This window comes from Platichthys flesus, chromosome 4 (genome assembly GCF_949316205.1).
Source record: "Platichthys flesus chromosome 4, fPlaFle2.1, whole genome shotgun sequence".
Classification (NCBI taxonomy): Eukaryota; Metazoa; Chordata; class Actinopteri; order Pleuronectiformes; family Pleuronectidae; genus Platichthys; species Platichthys flesus.
Window position 1 is genome coordinate 12,540,505 of NC_084948.1, and position 17,436 is coordinate 12,557,940.

Below are 17,436 nucleotides of genomic sequence, written 5' to 3' on the forward strand. Positions count from 1 at the left end.
CTATTGACCAACAATCTAAATGACAAATTACAATAATAGACATAGCGAAAATATTCTCCACATTTTGCAGCCATGTTTTGAGTTCTCTATTATGTTTGAGACCACACACTGATTGTAAATCCGGTGCATCAGCTGTAATGACAGGTTGAACCTCAGTGTAGCCTGCTCAAATCCATTGTGGCTGGAAGATGGAGGCTCCTGGGACTCGCTCTTATAATTGGCTTTCAAAGTACCCTTGAGCAAGTCACTGAGTCTTGACCCATCCATCCTGTGCATGTGCTTACTACATCACTCGCTCGCTGCAGCTACTCCCCCAGGCCGCTGTTATTTATAGCAATTTCTTAGTCGACATGCCGCTTGAACAATGGTATGGCCCCGAGTTTGCATCAAGAAGCTCGCCACAAATATGTATACAAGGATACACAATCAAAATAAAACCTATTCTTTCTTTAATAGCATTATAAAAAAGGTTCAACATATGTCAACATATAGTTAATCCATTGCTCAATCAGGTTTAGAGGTATAACACAAGTTTTGACTGCCAATGAGATTGTGTTATCTCTCCACTTGTTTTTTAGTTTGTTTGACTGACAGCAGGTTTGCGCAAATACAACTGAGTGAAACTTGGTGGCAGGATGGGTTCATAAATAAATAACCCCAAAAATCAAGTTGTGGATCCAAATGGGCAGATCCAGGGAACTTTTTTTTACTTTGCGACATAGGGCGTTTCTTTTTTACGTTTTCCCTGATTTCTCAGGCAATAATTCATGGATCTTGATTTAAGAAATATATGGGAGACTTATATTAGGGTGTGCAATTTGATGCAGCTTGATTGAATATAAGAGAACTGTTGTGGCTTGGCAGAGGTGGGCACTCTACTGAGTTATATTCTAGTTTTGAATGATTTACCTAGACTGACATATATATTTGCTTATAACTGATATAATGTTTTTAATCATGATATATATTTAGCCATGTCATCAGGCCCCAGGTGCAGTACTCCCACATGCTAACAATGTTTTCATCAGTGCCTCCATCGAAGCAAAACCAAACCTCTTCATCTCCCTCTTTTCCTCTCTCCTCCACTAGGCCACATTAGAAAGAACTCACCTGGCGCTGGAGGAGGAGAAGAGGAGAACCGTGGATCTGCTTTACTCCATATTTCCAGGTGACGTGGCACAGAAACTGTGGCAGGGTCAGCCGGTGCCCGCTCGCAAATTCGATGATGTCACCATGCTGTTCTCGGACATCGTGGGCTTTACTGCCGTGTGCGCCCAGTGCACGCCCATGCAGGTCATCTCCATGCTGAACGAGCTTTACACGCGCTTCGACTACCAATGCGGCATTCTGGATGTTTATAAGGTCAGTAGACGGAGAGATTCACGCGTCTGCTTTGTGGGATGCATTAATACTGTGACCGTGACACAATGGGATATCAGGGAGGAAGGCAGGTTGTTTCAAAAGGAGGGTCAGAGGAATTACTTAAAACATTTAAGGGATTATGTGGACACGGAGGGCGCATCATCAAATAGTAATTGTTTCCCAGGAAGTGACAGTTTCCCCGAAAAGTAGAGCCTTGGTTTCTTGTGTTCTTTAAAGTGTCACTGTGTGTGTGTGCACTGTGTGTGTGCACACTATGTGTGTGTCCTGTCTGTGTGTGCGTGTTTGTGTGTGCGTGCTTGTGTTGTGGAAAATGTATTTGATTAATGGCCAGTCTGTGGGAGTTGAACAAAGATGTGTCAATATTGTCCATGTGACAGTGTGGCTCTGGGCCCTAGTTACACTCATCGCTGTGGTCGGCTGCTGTTCCCTCTCTTTACCCTTGTCCTCTACAACCAATGTCATAGAGTCAGTTCTTCTCTTCAGTTTTACTCTTTCCATGTTTCCTCCGTCTTATCCCCTAGAAATTTGTCAGCTGTCTCGAAAAAGGGAGAAAGCTACAGAGAGGACAGCAGACGGATTGAATAATATGTTAGGGGGTTGTGTGTGTAGCAAAGGACAAGTGTGTGCTGTGTATGTTTGTGTATGTAAAAGAGAGAGCAAGAACAAGACTGAGCCTCCATCTTCCCTCCGCATATGGTCGCCTCGTTGATGGTGGAACCCATATGTTCCCAGTGTCATGGTAACTGTCGAAGCAATTTAGCCGGTGGCGAGCCTTTAAACCAGAGCAGTTTGTCTCCTAGTTTTCTTTTCTCCCCCTCTGCCATTTGCTCTTCTGTCTTCATGCTGTCCTGACATTAAGCTCACTCGTTCAGCTGGAAACACAGCAACACATCCCTGAAAGTGGCACTCATTGTTGGCTTTATTACCACTTGCTCTTTTAGCTTTAAGTAGATGGTTTTTACTTCATTTGGAAAGGTACTTGCCACCACTGCAGTCTCTGTTTTTTTAAGCCCAACCAGGGACTGGGAATGACTCGTCTTCACGATGATATAAATCTAAGGTCATGTTGTGTCTTACTATTGCTTTATTAGTTGTAATAAGTAGTAATATCTGACCTTGTTGCTGTAGACAACGGATTAAGTGTAATAAAATTGCAAAAAATCATTCACCTTGCGGGGGTGATGTATCTATTTAATAAGTCACCCATATTAATCCTTTTCTATTTTGGAATCATCACATTGCTGGTTAAATTCTCAACTGAGATTGTTTCACATTGGAACTACAAAAAAGCCACTGATAAGTTTCTATGTACTTCAGCTGATAAAGAACGCTCCAGATTGATTCGTGAAAGCCATATCTCAGAAACACCCTGAGGGAATTTCTTAAAATTTGGTACAAACATTCATATGCACTCAAAGATTAACTGATAAGATTTTAGTAGTCAAATGTCAAGTTAAGTGACCTTACCCTTCTCTGTTTTGATTAGTGAACACTAAAGAACACCTGAAGAGAATCTTTTCAAATTTGGCCTAATTGTCCATTTAAACTCACAGATTAGAATTAACATAGGCATCGTTTTTTATAAGTAGGTCTGCTGCTGTGAACTTATTAAATATGTATTAATCTGCTCCTAAAAATAGTTCCCAAAAAATCCACTATGAACTCCTGTTTGGGAGATATTTGATGTAAAGTACAAAGCAGGCTGTTTCAGGACATTATTAACATTTTTCTACAGTATTTTTATTTCAATTAAACAGTGAATTGAAAGCCATTTTTAAAGATTGATGCTTTTAGTAGGAACTAATGGGCTGAGGATAGAGAGCCGCAGACAGGGTAAGGGAGTCATAAAATATTGAGGGATGGACTAATATTGCACATCGCTGGCTTTGACCTTTTCATGACATTTGTTGACAATAAGAAAAATATGGAAGAGCACTGGTCTTATCCTTTAAATGTCGTTCAAGGTTTATCAGAAACAAAATAAGATAAACTAAACCTACTGCTCATGCCTTTTATACTGTCTTGTAAAGGTTTAACTGGCTCTCTTTGGTGATTACTGGCGCTCAGTATGTTAAAACAGTTTTTATTCGATATACGAGAATATAGTTTTTTTAAAAATAAGCAACAAATTGAACCCAGGCTATTCCCACTGCATCTATATCCTGTATCTTTCCAATCTCAGTGTGAAATTATAAAACCAACGATGTACAGATGACCACTGTCAAACATTTCCTCTGTCTGAGTGGTTATTTTGTCAGAATAGATACATTCTTTTCAAAGTCCTGGTACTTTAGATAATGTGTTGCTGATGAACAAAATGATTAAGTTATGTGTGGAACCTAAACTAAAGTAAAACTTAATAATACAAAATCATTCCTCATTTTAACGCAGGCACCCATCTTCTTATAGTCCTCCTCTAACATTATGACTTAAATCTCGTAAAATTAAGAATTTTCTTGCAATATTAAAACTAAATTATTCCAAATCACTTTTATGATAATATTATAACTTAATTTTTCTAATATTATGACTATAAAATCTTAGAATTGTGTCTCTTCAAGGTGACCTTAATGCCTCAACATACAAGAGAGAGAAAGTCAGATACTGTAGTTGTTATATTACAACAGAAATGAAGGGCTGCTCTTTATATCTACTGCTAAGTGGATATGGTGTTTAAGTTGTTTTTCATTTCGGTGTCTTCCCCTCCTCCTCCATTTCTGACGCAGATCGAGACAATAGGTGACGCGTACTGTGTAGCAGTAGGACTTCACAAGAAGGTCGACAGTCATGCCAAACCAATCGCACACATGGCCCTGAAGATGATGGAACTTTCCGAGGAAGTGCTGACACCCGACGGGAAACCCATCAAGGTGAGTTTTCCCTCATCCGTACATGACACATTAAATTGGCATGAGGACGCCTGGCTTGGTTCCTCTTTACGATCACTGAAAGGAAAATGCAGGAACACAAGAGCCATACATGTCTAGATAAGAAATGACGCAGTTTCAGCTTTTAAAGGAATCAATAACAAGAAAAAGTCCAATCCCTATGTTCCCAACACCACTCTGCTTTTACAGGAATAAGCTGACCCCCTACTGCTGTTTTCTGTGATTTCATTACCTTTTCTATATTGTTGATTGTCAACATAAAGTTGTATAACCAGTTCCTGCTACAAAGCAATGAAGATTAACTAAAACTGGTGTTAAGGTGTTAGATGCTCACTTGTAAGGTGACATCATTTTATACTGCGTTTTCTAAAACATGCACATGTGCGTCTGCATGCTTATGTCTGTCCCGACTCTGTGGTTATACCGGTTCAGAATATATTTGTGTATATAGTTGTGATTTGCACATTATTGACGTTCTCAGAATGCACAGTGACAGTCAAGGTTACAGCACTACAGGTTGCGTCATGGCGATATGCCATAGTGACAACAGAATATGTTATTGTCGGGCTGGTTTTGTGTTGTGATTGACATATTTCGGATGATGGATGGATGGGCTGATATGAGTGAGGAACATGAGTGATATCTTAGTAGGACATCTGAATTGACAGGAAGATATTTAATTTTTAGCTTTTGCAGTTCTAACTTTGTGTTGTGGGGCAGCTACTTGAACCTGATCAATAGTATTTAGGGATTAGAAACAATCAACACATTGATTAAGATTTAAATTTTAGAAAAACAAGAAGGAGGGCTTTGTTATTTTGGTGTTATTATTGTTTGTGTGCCATTCAACCAACGCGGTTGAATTTGCTGTATTTAACCATAGCACTGCACAATATGCAATATAACACGTTCCTTCTGCTCTATTTCTTTTACTCTCATGGTTTCTTTTTTGCATGTTCTCAATGGGACACTCGAAGCAGTTATGTAATGTTGGAACTGTCTGTTTTTCACCACATGCTCAGCAGCCGGTGCTGTGAGTGTTGATCCACCTTCAGCAGGTACAACTGCTAAAATCTATTGTCAAGAAATATATTTACCATAACAGGTTTTTAACTGCATCTAACAATGCTAGTGCAATGCCTGTTGTAAACCTGCCAGTATGGAATGGGCTGTTTGCATGGCCTATGGTGATGCTGGTTGCAGCTTTCTTTCTGAAACTGTAAAAGTGACCTGCAGCAATTGAGCTTTAGCAAGTAAAGACAGGGCTTAGTCCCGAGCTCCCTAAAGTCACGCCAGAGCTTCTGCACAAAGAGCTGTTCACCTGTTAGTTCAAAGTGTACCATATTTATATTGAATGTATCATGTGTCCAAATAGCACCAAATCCGACACATGCCAAGTGTGGAACAGACTTCCATACAGACTTCTAAAGACATATGAGTCACATACAGACAGACAGATATGCGTGTTATTACTTTGTGGACTTACAGAGTCATAGTTGATATTACATAAATATCAACTCAAAAGCCAAGTGAGTGGTGTGTGACTTCAGCGAGGGAAGGAAAGCTGCACAATCCAGGGAAGTGGGTTTAAACCTCTCATGTAAATTCATTAGAACGAAAAGGGAACACAGGATATGATTTATTTATGTCTGTTCTCTATCCAGGCTCTCTCAAGGTCACCATCTGTCTTTGGGCTGACTTGGTATTGTTGTGGGTCTTATACATGGAAATCAATGCCCTTAATATGAGTCAACATCATGACCTAGAATAAGTTGTATTTTGTATCTGGCTCAGTGAAACATAAACAACAATTGTAGCATAGCAAGGGAGGAAGACCATTAGATCAGTATCATTGTTGTCGTGCTTTTTTCCGATTTGGTCCTATGACAGGACTGGTGTTCTATATCTTTCTTCCTGTGGACAACTCCAAGGAAAAAGAAATAGCCGTTGGTGGACCGTGCCCTTCTGTTCGAGCAACTCTTGAACACAGGGAAATATTGTTGCTTTTGGTCTTTAATGGAACTGGAGATTGAGAAAAAACATTTATAGATTTTGTTACCGCTGCGATCATTTGCTTTTGACTTGTTTAATAATAAACTTAAAGAATGACTTGGCTGGAGCAAAGCGTGTACGTGTGAGAGAGAGAGAGAGAGAGCAGCTAAGACAGATAGCTGCTGAATAACAGACAGGACACTGTTCTGTGTACTGCTGTGCTCCTAACATTGTCCATTTGTCTCAAAATAGATACGCCTTGCCAAGCATTTTTGGCCTGCTCTCTTGCTCTTCCCCTTTCTCTCCCTCTCTCGTTCTTCTTCCCCTCTTTATCTGTCCCACACCTCCACACTTTCCTCTGCAGCCTAAATTCACCCCTTTCATTTCACTCTGCAGTTTCACATATTGCACTCTGTTTTGCCCTCCTCTCCTCTTTTCTTATCTATCGTCTCTTCATGTCGGTATGAAGGAGAGTTATAGGGTTATTCAACACTACAGCATGATAAATTCTGTTCAGTGAGTGCACTCAACTCCAGTTATACAAACCAGTATGAGAGCTGTGATAGAGAGCTGAGGGAAAATGTTTAGCAAGGGAGAAACGTGAGAGAGAGAGAGAGAGAGAGAGAGAGAGAGAGAGAGAGAGAGATCCAGGGACAGAGAGAGATCCAGGGACAGAGAGATAAATATACAGAGGAGTGAAATGTCAAGAGAGAAACACATACAGAAACCAAACATTGATCATTCTTTGCATGTGTGTTACTGCTGCACTTTCTGTCTTGTAGCATGGTGTCGATAAATGTTCTGCAATACTTTTAGCACTGTAACTATAATTTTCACAACTGATTAATCAGATTATTGTATTTTAATTTTATGTATGAACTGTATCCATTAGCCCTGGAACAAATCCTATTTTAACAGACCATATTCACACATGGCCATTATCCTCTGATTATCCGCTTAGGTTGGGAAGCTCAAATGCAGAATAATATTGTACTGCTTTATAAGTCATATAAACGTTTGACTCTCGCAGATCCTTTCACAGTTGATCAGCAACTGAAAAGACAATAGATAGCTTCAAGGACATGGTTCACATAACATAGTTTATGAGCAACCATTAGACAACAGCCAAGATTACCATTCCACCACTGTCTAGCCACAAGTTGGTCTGTTTTCATAGTTTTCAACTATCGATTCATGTGTTGGAGACATTTGTTTAGGACTGTAAGTTAAATGTACTGGATGTAATCAAGCTAGCAGTTTAATGCTAAATCAGTTACGCTAACTCAGATTTTGCTCACTGGAATGTTTGTGTTTAAAGCTTGTAAACTTTAACCTACCTAAATTCACTCACGCTACTCCGCTCCTCCGCTCTCTTCACTGGTTACCAGTGGCTGCCCGCATCCGTTTCAAAACTCTAGTAAGTACTAGTGTACCGTGCTGCATCCAGGACATGGTCAAACCTTACACCCCAGCCTGTACATTCCACTCTGCATCAGCCAATCGGCTTGTTGCTCCCTCACTGCGAGCTAAATATTCCAAAATATCACGAGTCTTTGCTGTCATGGCTCCTTAATGGTGGAATGACCTCCCCAATGACATCAGGATAGAAGAAAGTCTATACATCTTCCGCCGCAAACTAAAGACACATCTCTTCCGACTATACCTTGAATTTTTTTTTTAAAGTAATGCTTTTTTTAAATGACACTTACCTAGAGCACTTAGTAGTTTGGCTTTCTTGAAGAAAATGTTACTTTCTTGATTCTTGTTGTATTGGTTGTTTGTACCCTCATGGTTGAATGCACTTATTATAAGTTGCTTTGGATATAAGTGTCAGCTAAATGAAATGTAATGTAATGTATGTCAAACAACAACTGAACTTTGCAGCAGTATGGTTGTTTGCAGGACTGGGTGTACCTAATAAACTGGTACCTGAGTGATCGAAACAACAATGACTCTATAACAACTTCCCCCTCTCTGCCTCTTTCTATCTCCGTCTCCTCATCTGCCCGTCAGTTTGGCCGGAGGCTGGACTCTGATTTGTTGCCGCACCATTTGCTCATTGGCTTGCAGAGCACCATGTGCTGTGGATGCTGACTCACAGCGAAAGAGGAGGGGAAGAGCGTATGAGTTGCTACCGTGTCTGCGTTTTGAGACCAAGAAATAAAAGAGGAGAGTGGGCGCTGGATACAGACTTGTTTGTGTGTCTGTGAGTGGTTGTCTGTTGTGGAGACAGACAAGTGCACGGCCATCTGGAAGCAGTTTAGCTAAAAATAGGTCACAGTGGTGCACCTACCAGCTCGTGCGCCCTCGCTTTCTGTCTCTAGCGGTTTCTCTCTCTCTTCCAATGATGTCTAGGTTTTACAGTTACCCTCAAAATATACGTTTAATCTCTCTCTCTCTCTGTCTCCATTGTCTTCCTCTCTGTCCGTCCATCCGTCTCAGCTCTTTCTACCTCACTACCCCCATCGCATGTTGTTGCCATGACTACCTCGTACTGTGCTGGCATGCCGACAGTGGCGTTGGTTGCCGAGGCGATGGGATGCACAAGTGGAGCCCTAGAAATCTACTGGGGGCCACTGGCTGTTGTGAATGCACAATTGTGTGTTAGCATGTGTGTGGTGTATATGCATATGTGATGACTAGTGGATGAGATCAATAGGTTGGTTCAGAACAAAATAGCCTTTGTGCTGCAGGAGAATGTCATCAGTTCATTTCAGAGAGATGATCTAATACATTATTATTCACAACAGAGTCAGTTGTGTTGTTGTGGCAAAGGTTAGTTATCTTAGATGACAGGAGGGATTCAATTCATGCACTGAACAAGAGTTTGCTGACATTGACTAACAGTGAGAAAAGATCAGGACTTCAACAAAGGATTGTCTTTAACAATGGAAGCATCTTTGAAGCATCTGCTGATCAGTAAGGAGGGGCGTATTAAGCTTAGATATATAAATTCCCATTCAAATCTTCAAATCACTTATTGTTAGTTCCTGGTCCTAGTTAAGGTAGTGAAGCCACACTAACAACAGGAACTGCATATCTTCTATTTCCAGGTCAAGGGCAGTATTTTCAAACATATGAATAAAATAATATTTTCTTCTGTACTTTTTTAATTGTGCTTATTTCATTATTGCTCTGACCCATCTACCTCGTTCTACCTCTTTCTTTTTATTTCTCCACAATCTTCTCCCACCAACTTCTTCCCCCTCCTGTATCTCCTACAGCTGAGGATAGGTATCCACACAGGCTCAGTGCTGGCAGGTGTGGTCGGGGTTAGAATGCCACGTTACTGCCTGTTTGGGAACAATGTGACACTTGCCAGCAAGTTTGAATCGGGGAGCCACCCGAGGTGTATCAATGTTAGTCCCACGACTTACCAGTAAGTACCAGCAGACATACATCCTCCTGTTGTCTTATAGTATACACAATATCATTATGTATACATGTTTTCTTTTAATGTATCCTCTCCTCTCCTCTCCTCTCCTCTCCTCTCCTCTCCTCTCCTCTCCTCTCCTCTCCTCTCCTCTCCTCTCCAGGTTGCTGAAGGATGACCGTTCCTTTTCGTTCATCCCTCGCTCACGGTCGGAGCTCCCTGATAATTTCCCCAAAGACATCCCAGGGATGTGTTACTTCCTGGAGGCAGGGACGTCTCACAGCCATGCATCACTGACCAGCTCCCGCTCTGCTCCCCCAGCCTCTATGAGGAAAGTCTCCTATAGTATCGGGACCATGTTTCTAAGAGAAACAAGTTTGTAGGCCTCGTACACAGACTGGGATGCGCAGGTATTCAGTATGCGAGAGGCTGGATTTGGACATGCGGTACATGCAGCAGATCGATCGCTCGGATCTTTGGATATGCAATATGCATTACATAAAGACTTGGATTAAGGCTTGTGGGATGGCCTGTGTGAACTTAAAAAACATGCCCTCATATCCCCCTGTGAGAGGGAGACATGGTTCAAAAGACTTGAGTCGCAGCAACCTGGAGCCTTCCCCAGGGAGGTGTACTGATTATTGGAGAAACCTTAAAATAAAACTTGGTGTCCAGCTGGATTCCTCAGCTTCATATGTGGTGTCCAGCTCTCTCAAGTGGTCCTCTCTCCTAAATGCTACCATTACTTGGATCTAAACCTTGGGAAAAACCTGGAGAGAGACCATTTACATGATGAGTGTTGCAATCATTAATGTTGGAACAAAGCGGACGCTGAGGAACGAAGTTGTTTTTGGACTTATGGTAGTTAACAACATGGCTTCTTGTATGAGGATGACCACTGCTGACGAACACTACAGCTCCCCTTACTCGCCTTCCAACTGTCCCTAAATCATGTCATGCTTTACTAATCATGCTCCTAACATCTGCTACTTGTTACACCCATCCGCTAACCTCAGACCAGTGGCGGAGAGAGAGACTAACGAGAGGCATGTTTAAGGACATAGATTTGAAAAGGGGTCATTAAAGGATCAATGCCAAAAAAACACACAAAACAACTAATGCTGATCTTGAGAGCCTTTTCTGCTTCTAACCCACAGCTAACTGTAACCAACAATGACCCAGCCATTTCATTGCAGGTAATATGTTTAGGACTGAAAATTATTCCCAGCTCAGTGCCTTTTTATTGCTCAAATCAGGACAAAAACAATATGGATTCATTTGAAATATTTGAAACGGAAAAAAGAAGACGGAGCGCTTCAAATATTTTGCGGTTCCCAGAGAGCGCATCTAAGTGTGATTAGCTACACAGGAGAGTCATGGTTTTGTATGAGTGAATGTTACGTGCCAAAATTTATGAGCCACATTTATACACTTGATCTTGCAAGTCACTGGTACCTTATCCCAGCAACCTACCAGGAATCCCAACAAGCTGTGCACTTTATTTTGACACAGTCATCGTTACTATTATTGAGTAGCAACATAAATCAAGCGCTCCTCAAAGTGATCAAATATTTGAAATTCGATCCATTGGTTTTAGTCCAGATAAATCAATAATAAACACAATATAGTACTAATAATACAGAACTATACTAACTTGTACATGTAGTCACAGTATGCACGCTTGACACGGCTCACATTTACACATATGATCTTTTTTTATTGCATTGTCTTTTACCACATGGATAGAGAAAAAGCATATACCAGCCCCTTGCAAGTATAACAGGATTCAAGTCTACTGGTTTATTGGTAGATTGAAGATGACTTAATCAAAATGGAAATCACAGGTTTTTTCAATTACTTCAGCGTAGCTTAGTATCCGACACACTGGCCAACAAAATCAAGTTTTTTAAGGGTTAAAGTTGTCTTTGAATATTGTACCGAATTGCCCACTTGGGTAAATATTTTATTTAACTTGCATTACATTGCTTCAAACGTGAAGTACAAATCAAATTTCAATACCAGAGTTCGAATGAGCAGTTTACAGGCTGACAGAAAGTTATATTACATTTTTAAATGTTTAATGAAATGTTTATATCATCAAAAGAGGTACACAGAGAGTTTTGAACATAACCTAAATCTAACTTGTTGTTGATGACTAAATCATAATAGATTGATAAATATTTAATTAATTAAAATAATTGTTTAAAATAGCAGAAAAACATTCGTTTTTTGTTTTTGAGAGTGTGAAACATGAAGAACACTTTGCCATTTGACTACATTTTGCCAAATTACTTGCTGGTTGCTGAGCCTCTAAAATATATCATGTAATGTGCCAGTTGAATTCTTAGATCACATCAGCAGCTTCTTCAGTAAAGGTTCGGTTCCCACTGCCTGTTTGAAACATTTCAGTAGTGAAACACTTTGTCAACCCACTGATCCGAGGTGGCAAAATGATCATTGTTTGCTAGCTTAACACATCATAGCAGGAAAACATCAGACAGGTAATTTACTTCTGACACAAAAACTAAAACCCATCAACAGCTGAACATTTCACACCCTAAAGAGCATTGCGTCCGTGAACTGAGACTGACACCAGCACTACAATTTGCAAATATAGGAGGAAATTGTCAAAATGATCTGCCATTGTGAGGAAGTATAATCATCACTTAAAAATTAAGAAAATCAGATTTTTTGAGAATCGAGCAATGATATTATGAGAATAAAGTTGTTATATAACGAGAAATCTAAATGTGTAATTTTACAGTATAGTTGTTATATTACGAGGATGAAGTGATACTATTTTGAGGATAATGTTGTAAGAGAGATAAATAGATGGAAATTTAGGCTTTACTCTCATAATGTTATGACTTGTAATATAAAAAATTGACTGACTTCGTATTAGGACTTTATTTCCCTTGTAATATTACAACTATATTCTCATAATGTTATTTCTTTATTTTCCGGTGTATAACTACATTATTTTCTCATTTCTGATTCTTCGATATGGCCCGAATACTCCCTCATAGAACCAGCAGTTGGTTCACTATGGATTAGATCAGAAGAATTCGATTTAATTATCAGATAGCATCAAACGGTAGCATCAAACCCCTTTTAATTTTACATTACATCTTTGAAGATCTTGCTAGCGATGAAAACAGACGGTTTTGCTAACCAAGAAAACAAATATATTTTTGAGAATATTTTTTCATGTACGCATACTTACTCATAATCCCATAAACAAAAATAAGTCAAATCCAGTATTTAGTTGTTTCCTATGGCTTAAAGTAAACTATGCATTATAGAATTAACAATGGACAAGTCAATAAATGCACCTGAAGATAAATCCAGTCAGTCTTTAGCCTAAATTTATCAGGAATTGTGCCAGAAATCAAATGTGTGCAATACATCTTAACCAGGTTATATCGTTTTGTGGGCCAACCTTGACATTTTAAGTCAAGGGATTGAATCTGTCATCATCTCAGAAAAAAAAGAAAATGCTTTGTGAGTGGTGCGAAGCTCGTGGAAAGCAACAGCTAAACACGAGTCCAGAAGCCTGAAAAAGACATCCTGCTAGCTACCGAGGAAACTGAAAATGGATCGTCCATGTCTCATTTGCATAACCTATTCACAACCATTTTAAAATAAGGTGTAGCTGCAGGAGGCATACTTTTGGGCCAGTGACTTCTGTGAAAAATGTTGTGGTGCAGAAAAAGGATGACAATTTTTGTGTACACCCAGTTGTCGTGTTTACTTCACTGCGGATCAGAGCTGAGGCCATCTGGCTTCACAAACCTGAAGGTCTTTACATAGATGTTTGCTGCGATATTTAAAAACTTGTACATATAACCTTTAAAGACAAGTGGCAACTCAAAAATGTAATCACTAGATTATTTTTAGTGGAGGCTCCATGTGATGAAAGCAGCATCATTTTGTCCACATTTGAATCCTTTGCAGCAACAGAGACAAGTTCCTGTGACCAAAACGTTCAGTCACATTGATACTTTTTGTGCTAATATAGAGAAACTGAATTTGCATCACCAACCTGTGACACCAAAAGTAGCTGATCATAAGGTAATAGAATAATTGTCCCTTATTAATGTGGATTAAACCAGAAATACACGGTAGGTAGCAATTGGACATTATTGTGGAAGATGCACAGCAACAGAGCCTCATATCCACATTCTGAAGAAAAGAATAGTTATTATACAAGATTATTGAAGAATGATGAGTACGTGCAAGATAATGATGGTCAATCGTGACCACAGTGTGAACAGTGATAGCCATCGTTGCTATATTTGGCTGCCATTAAAAGGCTTGAATTAAATCAACATTTTTCTCAAACAATTGTAAAACATGTTAAATATACAGTGGGATAAATGGAGCATGGGCACTACTGTTTTCTTCCAATCCGACAGAAAGGGCAGAATTTCCTGAAGGTCCTAACACAGTAGAGTAGGTGAAGCAGACTTAAGTGTATTTGACAGTTGAGCCTGCGCGGTTGGTCTTTTTTCCGAGGGATGATTTCCCATATAGAGTGTGCTCTCCAGCTGTCACCCTGGTACCATTCTACACAGCATACATGCGTTAATGTGTACGTAATAAATCTGCTGTAGCATAAATCTAGTGCAGGTGTCATTTACACTCAACTTCAGCTGGTGTCTGATTTCTGCATCTAGGCTAAATAAAGGATGGTACAGCAGCGTTACGCCCACTCAACTTGTGTCCAATGCTCATGTCTCCAAGTGTGTCAAATTCCTGGCGTAAGATTAGACATTTGGTCAAAGCTTTCACGTATATGCTGATGCGGAGGTGTTGCAGTTACTGGTTCTCTGCAGTGTTGTCAGTCATGGACCATTACACTGCAGTCTGAACTGTTATTCATACACAGGCACACAGCGCAGTCACAGTGGCAATACAACCAAGCTCTGCTGTCGAAAACTTTGTCAAACACAAACGTTGTCGTAAGCCTGTCTTGAGTGTGGGCGGGGCCAGTGTCGATATAGACAAAGCCATGCAAACTCTGTGTGTTTGTGTCAAACGCTATAAGAACCATAGACTTAATAAAGATGGACGACACAACAGCTGCTGCCTTAAAGCTGGCTGCATAAATCCTGCCTCCTCCATGTTGGCGGATGGGACACGTTAGTCATGGTCATTGTTTTTTGATGCTATAAAAACTATAGTTTTTTTTCTTTAATCTTTATTTATTGTAATCTCTCTCTTTGAGAACAGGACTTTTTCACGTACAGATTTTGTAACACTCTCACTCAAACCCCTGTGCTTGAACTCAAATATATCCTGCTTGTTCTTAGATTTCCTGCACTGCAGATCCAGCTCCCCGTGCTCGCACTGAATCTGTGCGAGCGGGAAACGTCTGCTCCTGGATTTCTGCTCTGCTCTTCGATATTTTTCTTGTACGCTTGGAATTTATTTTTGAGTTTTTAGTGAAAGCATTGCAAAATCTGAAGGTGAAATCAATAAGTCCTGCTCTCAAATTGAAAATCAGTATGAGATGTCATGATTGACGCCATCAGTCAATTGTTACTGTGCAGACTTTGGCTCAAAATGGGCTAGTAACCAGGATAATTTTTTTTATTAATGGATAGTGGAAAGAAGCAGTGACGTTTCGTGTCGTCCATCTTTACATAGAGTCTGAGAGTATATTGAGTTTCGCAATATACAAACGTAGAATTATGGCCTACTGTACCTGTATTTAATATATTAAATCTGAAAAATGAAAACTGTAATAAAATTATATGCTTTATTTCTTTGGTATAATTCACAAAATGATTTGAGATTACTTGAGAATACATTTTCCACTGCTTTGTCTCATTTTGCAGCCAGTACATTGTGTCAGTGTCTGTGCCATCTCAAGTAAGGCTGGTGATCCCGACATCCCAATGACACACAAACCTTCCTACCCTTGAGTAAAGTCCTTTTTTTTAATAATCCAAATCAATTTAGGGATTTTTCATTGACACTATTGTAATATTTTTTATTCTACATCACAATTCTTATGATTTTCTTTATCTTAATGAGCATGACACTGTCATTTTAATTGAAGAAAAAAGTTCCTTATCATGTGTTTTCTGCAGGACATTATTATAAAGTGTCTTGATGCCAAGATCCAGCTCATCCCCACTGACACACAGTGAAGTGGGACTGGTCCCAGTTACTCTGACATTAGCCTCATTTTAATAGCAGGAACAAACATTATTGATTATTGAGCAGTAGCTTCTGTGACATTTGTTCTTCAGCTCTACAAAATATTTGTGAAAGCGATCATCATTTCTCTTTCTGACGTCACGTGTCAAAAATCTGGTCATTGTTTTGTACTGAGATATGATACCACATTGCAGATGTGCAGATTTGACCCTGGACACGAGCGCTGCTGTTAGCATCAGGTTTGTATGAGGAAGAGGCTGAATGACAGCTGTTAGTTTCTGACTGATATTAAGGGAACATCTTCTGTCTTACATGATGTAAATAAAAAAAACACAAGTATCTTTAATAAGGAAGAAAGACTCTGGCTGTTCCTGTTCATACATGCATTTTAACATTTGTTTAAACATGAATGTGTGTGTGTGTGTGTGTGTGTGTGTGTGTGTGTGTGTGTGTGTGTGTGTGTGTGTGTGTGTGTGTGTGTGTGTGTGTGTGTGTGTGTGTGTGTGTGTGTGTGTGTGTGTGTGTGTGTGTGTGTGTGTGTGTGATAAAAGTAAAAACAAAAGACAAAGACATTTGGTCTTGGATTACATTAAATGGAAAAACTAAAGGGTGAAATAAAATACAGTTATAGAAAACAATTGCAGCAGGGAGCTGGAAGGTTTAAAATCAAATTTCAAAAATGTCTAAAGGGTAGAAGGGGACCCAAGGGTGTGCTGTATTTTGTTTCACGAGTCAGGTGCATTAAAATAAAAGCTAGATTTAAAATGCCATTTGTTCAGCGAATGTTATCAATAGTTTATTCAGGTACATTTACAGGTTCCATTCCAGTGTGGCTTGGATTAATGGAACGCAGGGGCAGAATGTGCCAGATGGATCCTGATCATTAGGCAGGATGAATCCGAACAAATCCTAATTTGTTGGACCTGGCAACATTTCCTTAATCTTTGTCTGTGTGGGTGTTCTCATTGTCTCCCTTCAGCTTCTTCACTTCATGTGGGGTTTTGCATATGCTTTCATTCCTCAGCTTCAGGGGTTTGCAGTGAGATGAGCCACTGAACCCTGTAACTGTTTGGAAATGTTTGCCAATACACACAGGAGCAAGTATCGCATTAGTGCTGCTGAGCTCCACACTGAGAATGGAATAAACCTCATGCTTTTTGGGCAAGTTAACCAGGTTTATCCAGTCGGGTAGTGTCAAATAGTCATAACTTGAATCAACAAACCTATTACAAGGAATGAGGAGCTGCTCCAAAACGCAACCTTTCAATCATAAAGGGTTTGATTTTAGATTAGTTCTGTCAGCTACTACGTTAATTAAACTTGAATGACTACTAAGTAATTATAAACCTTTTGACAGACGACATTTCGACTGATCATAGCTACTTATGACATTAGTTGTCGCTCTGTTCTGTTCAGGTGTCTCAGTCAGACAGTGTGACAGCCAGCCAACATGCTCATCTCCAGGACTCAGGACAGGACAGCAGCTACACTGAATCCAGCCATCATTCATTTTTTGGGACTTACACCTGTCATGTGTCAAAGAGTCGAAATGTGAGAAATCCCTGATGGCAGAGTCGAAACAGGTTTTTGAGGCCAGTCTTGCATATACAAAGATTATACTGTGGAGATCATTTC

General features: G+C 39.8%; 1 protein-coding gene across 1 annotated transcript in view; it reads left to right on the forward strand.

Moving 5' to 3' along the window:
- gucy1a2 (guanylate cyclase 1, soluble, alpha 2) overlaps positions 1 to 16,333 on the forward strand; it is a 36,997-nt gene extending 20,664 nt beyond the window's left edge. The window contains exons 6-9 of the mRNA XM_062386655.1: positions 1,090 to 1,362; positions 4,110 to 4,253; positions 9,488 to 9,642; positions 9,800 to 16,333. Of these exons, the coding sequence (XP_062242639.1) occupies positions 1,090 to 1,362; positions 4,110 to 4,253; positions 9,488 to 9,642; positions 9,800 to 10,019 (792 nt within the window). The 3' untranslated portion in view covers positions 10,020 to 16,333. The remainder of the gene's footprint in view (positions 1 to 1,089; positions 1,363 to 4,109; positions 4,254 to 9,487; positions 9,643 to 9,799) is intronic.
- The last annotated feature ends 1,103 nt before the right edge of the window (positions 16,334 to 17,436 follow it).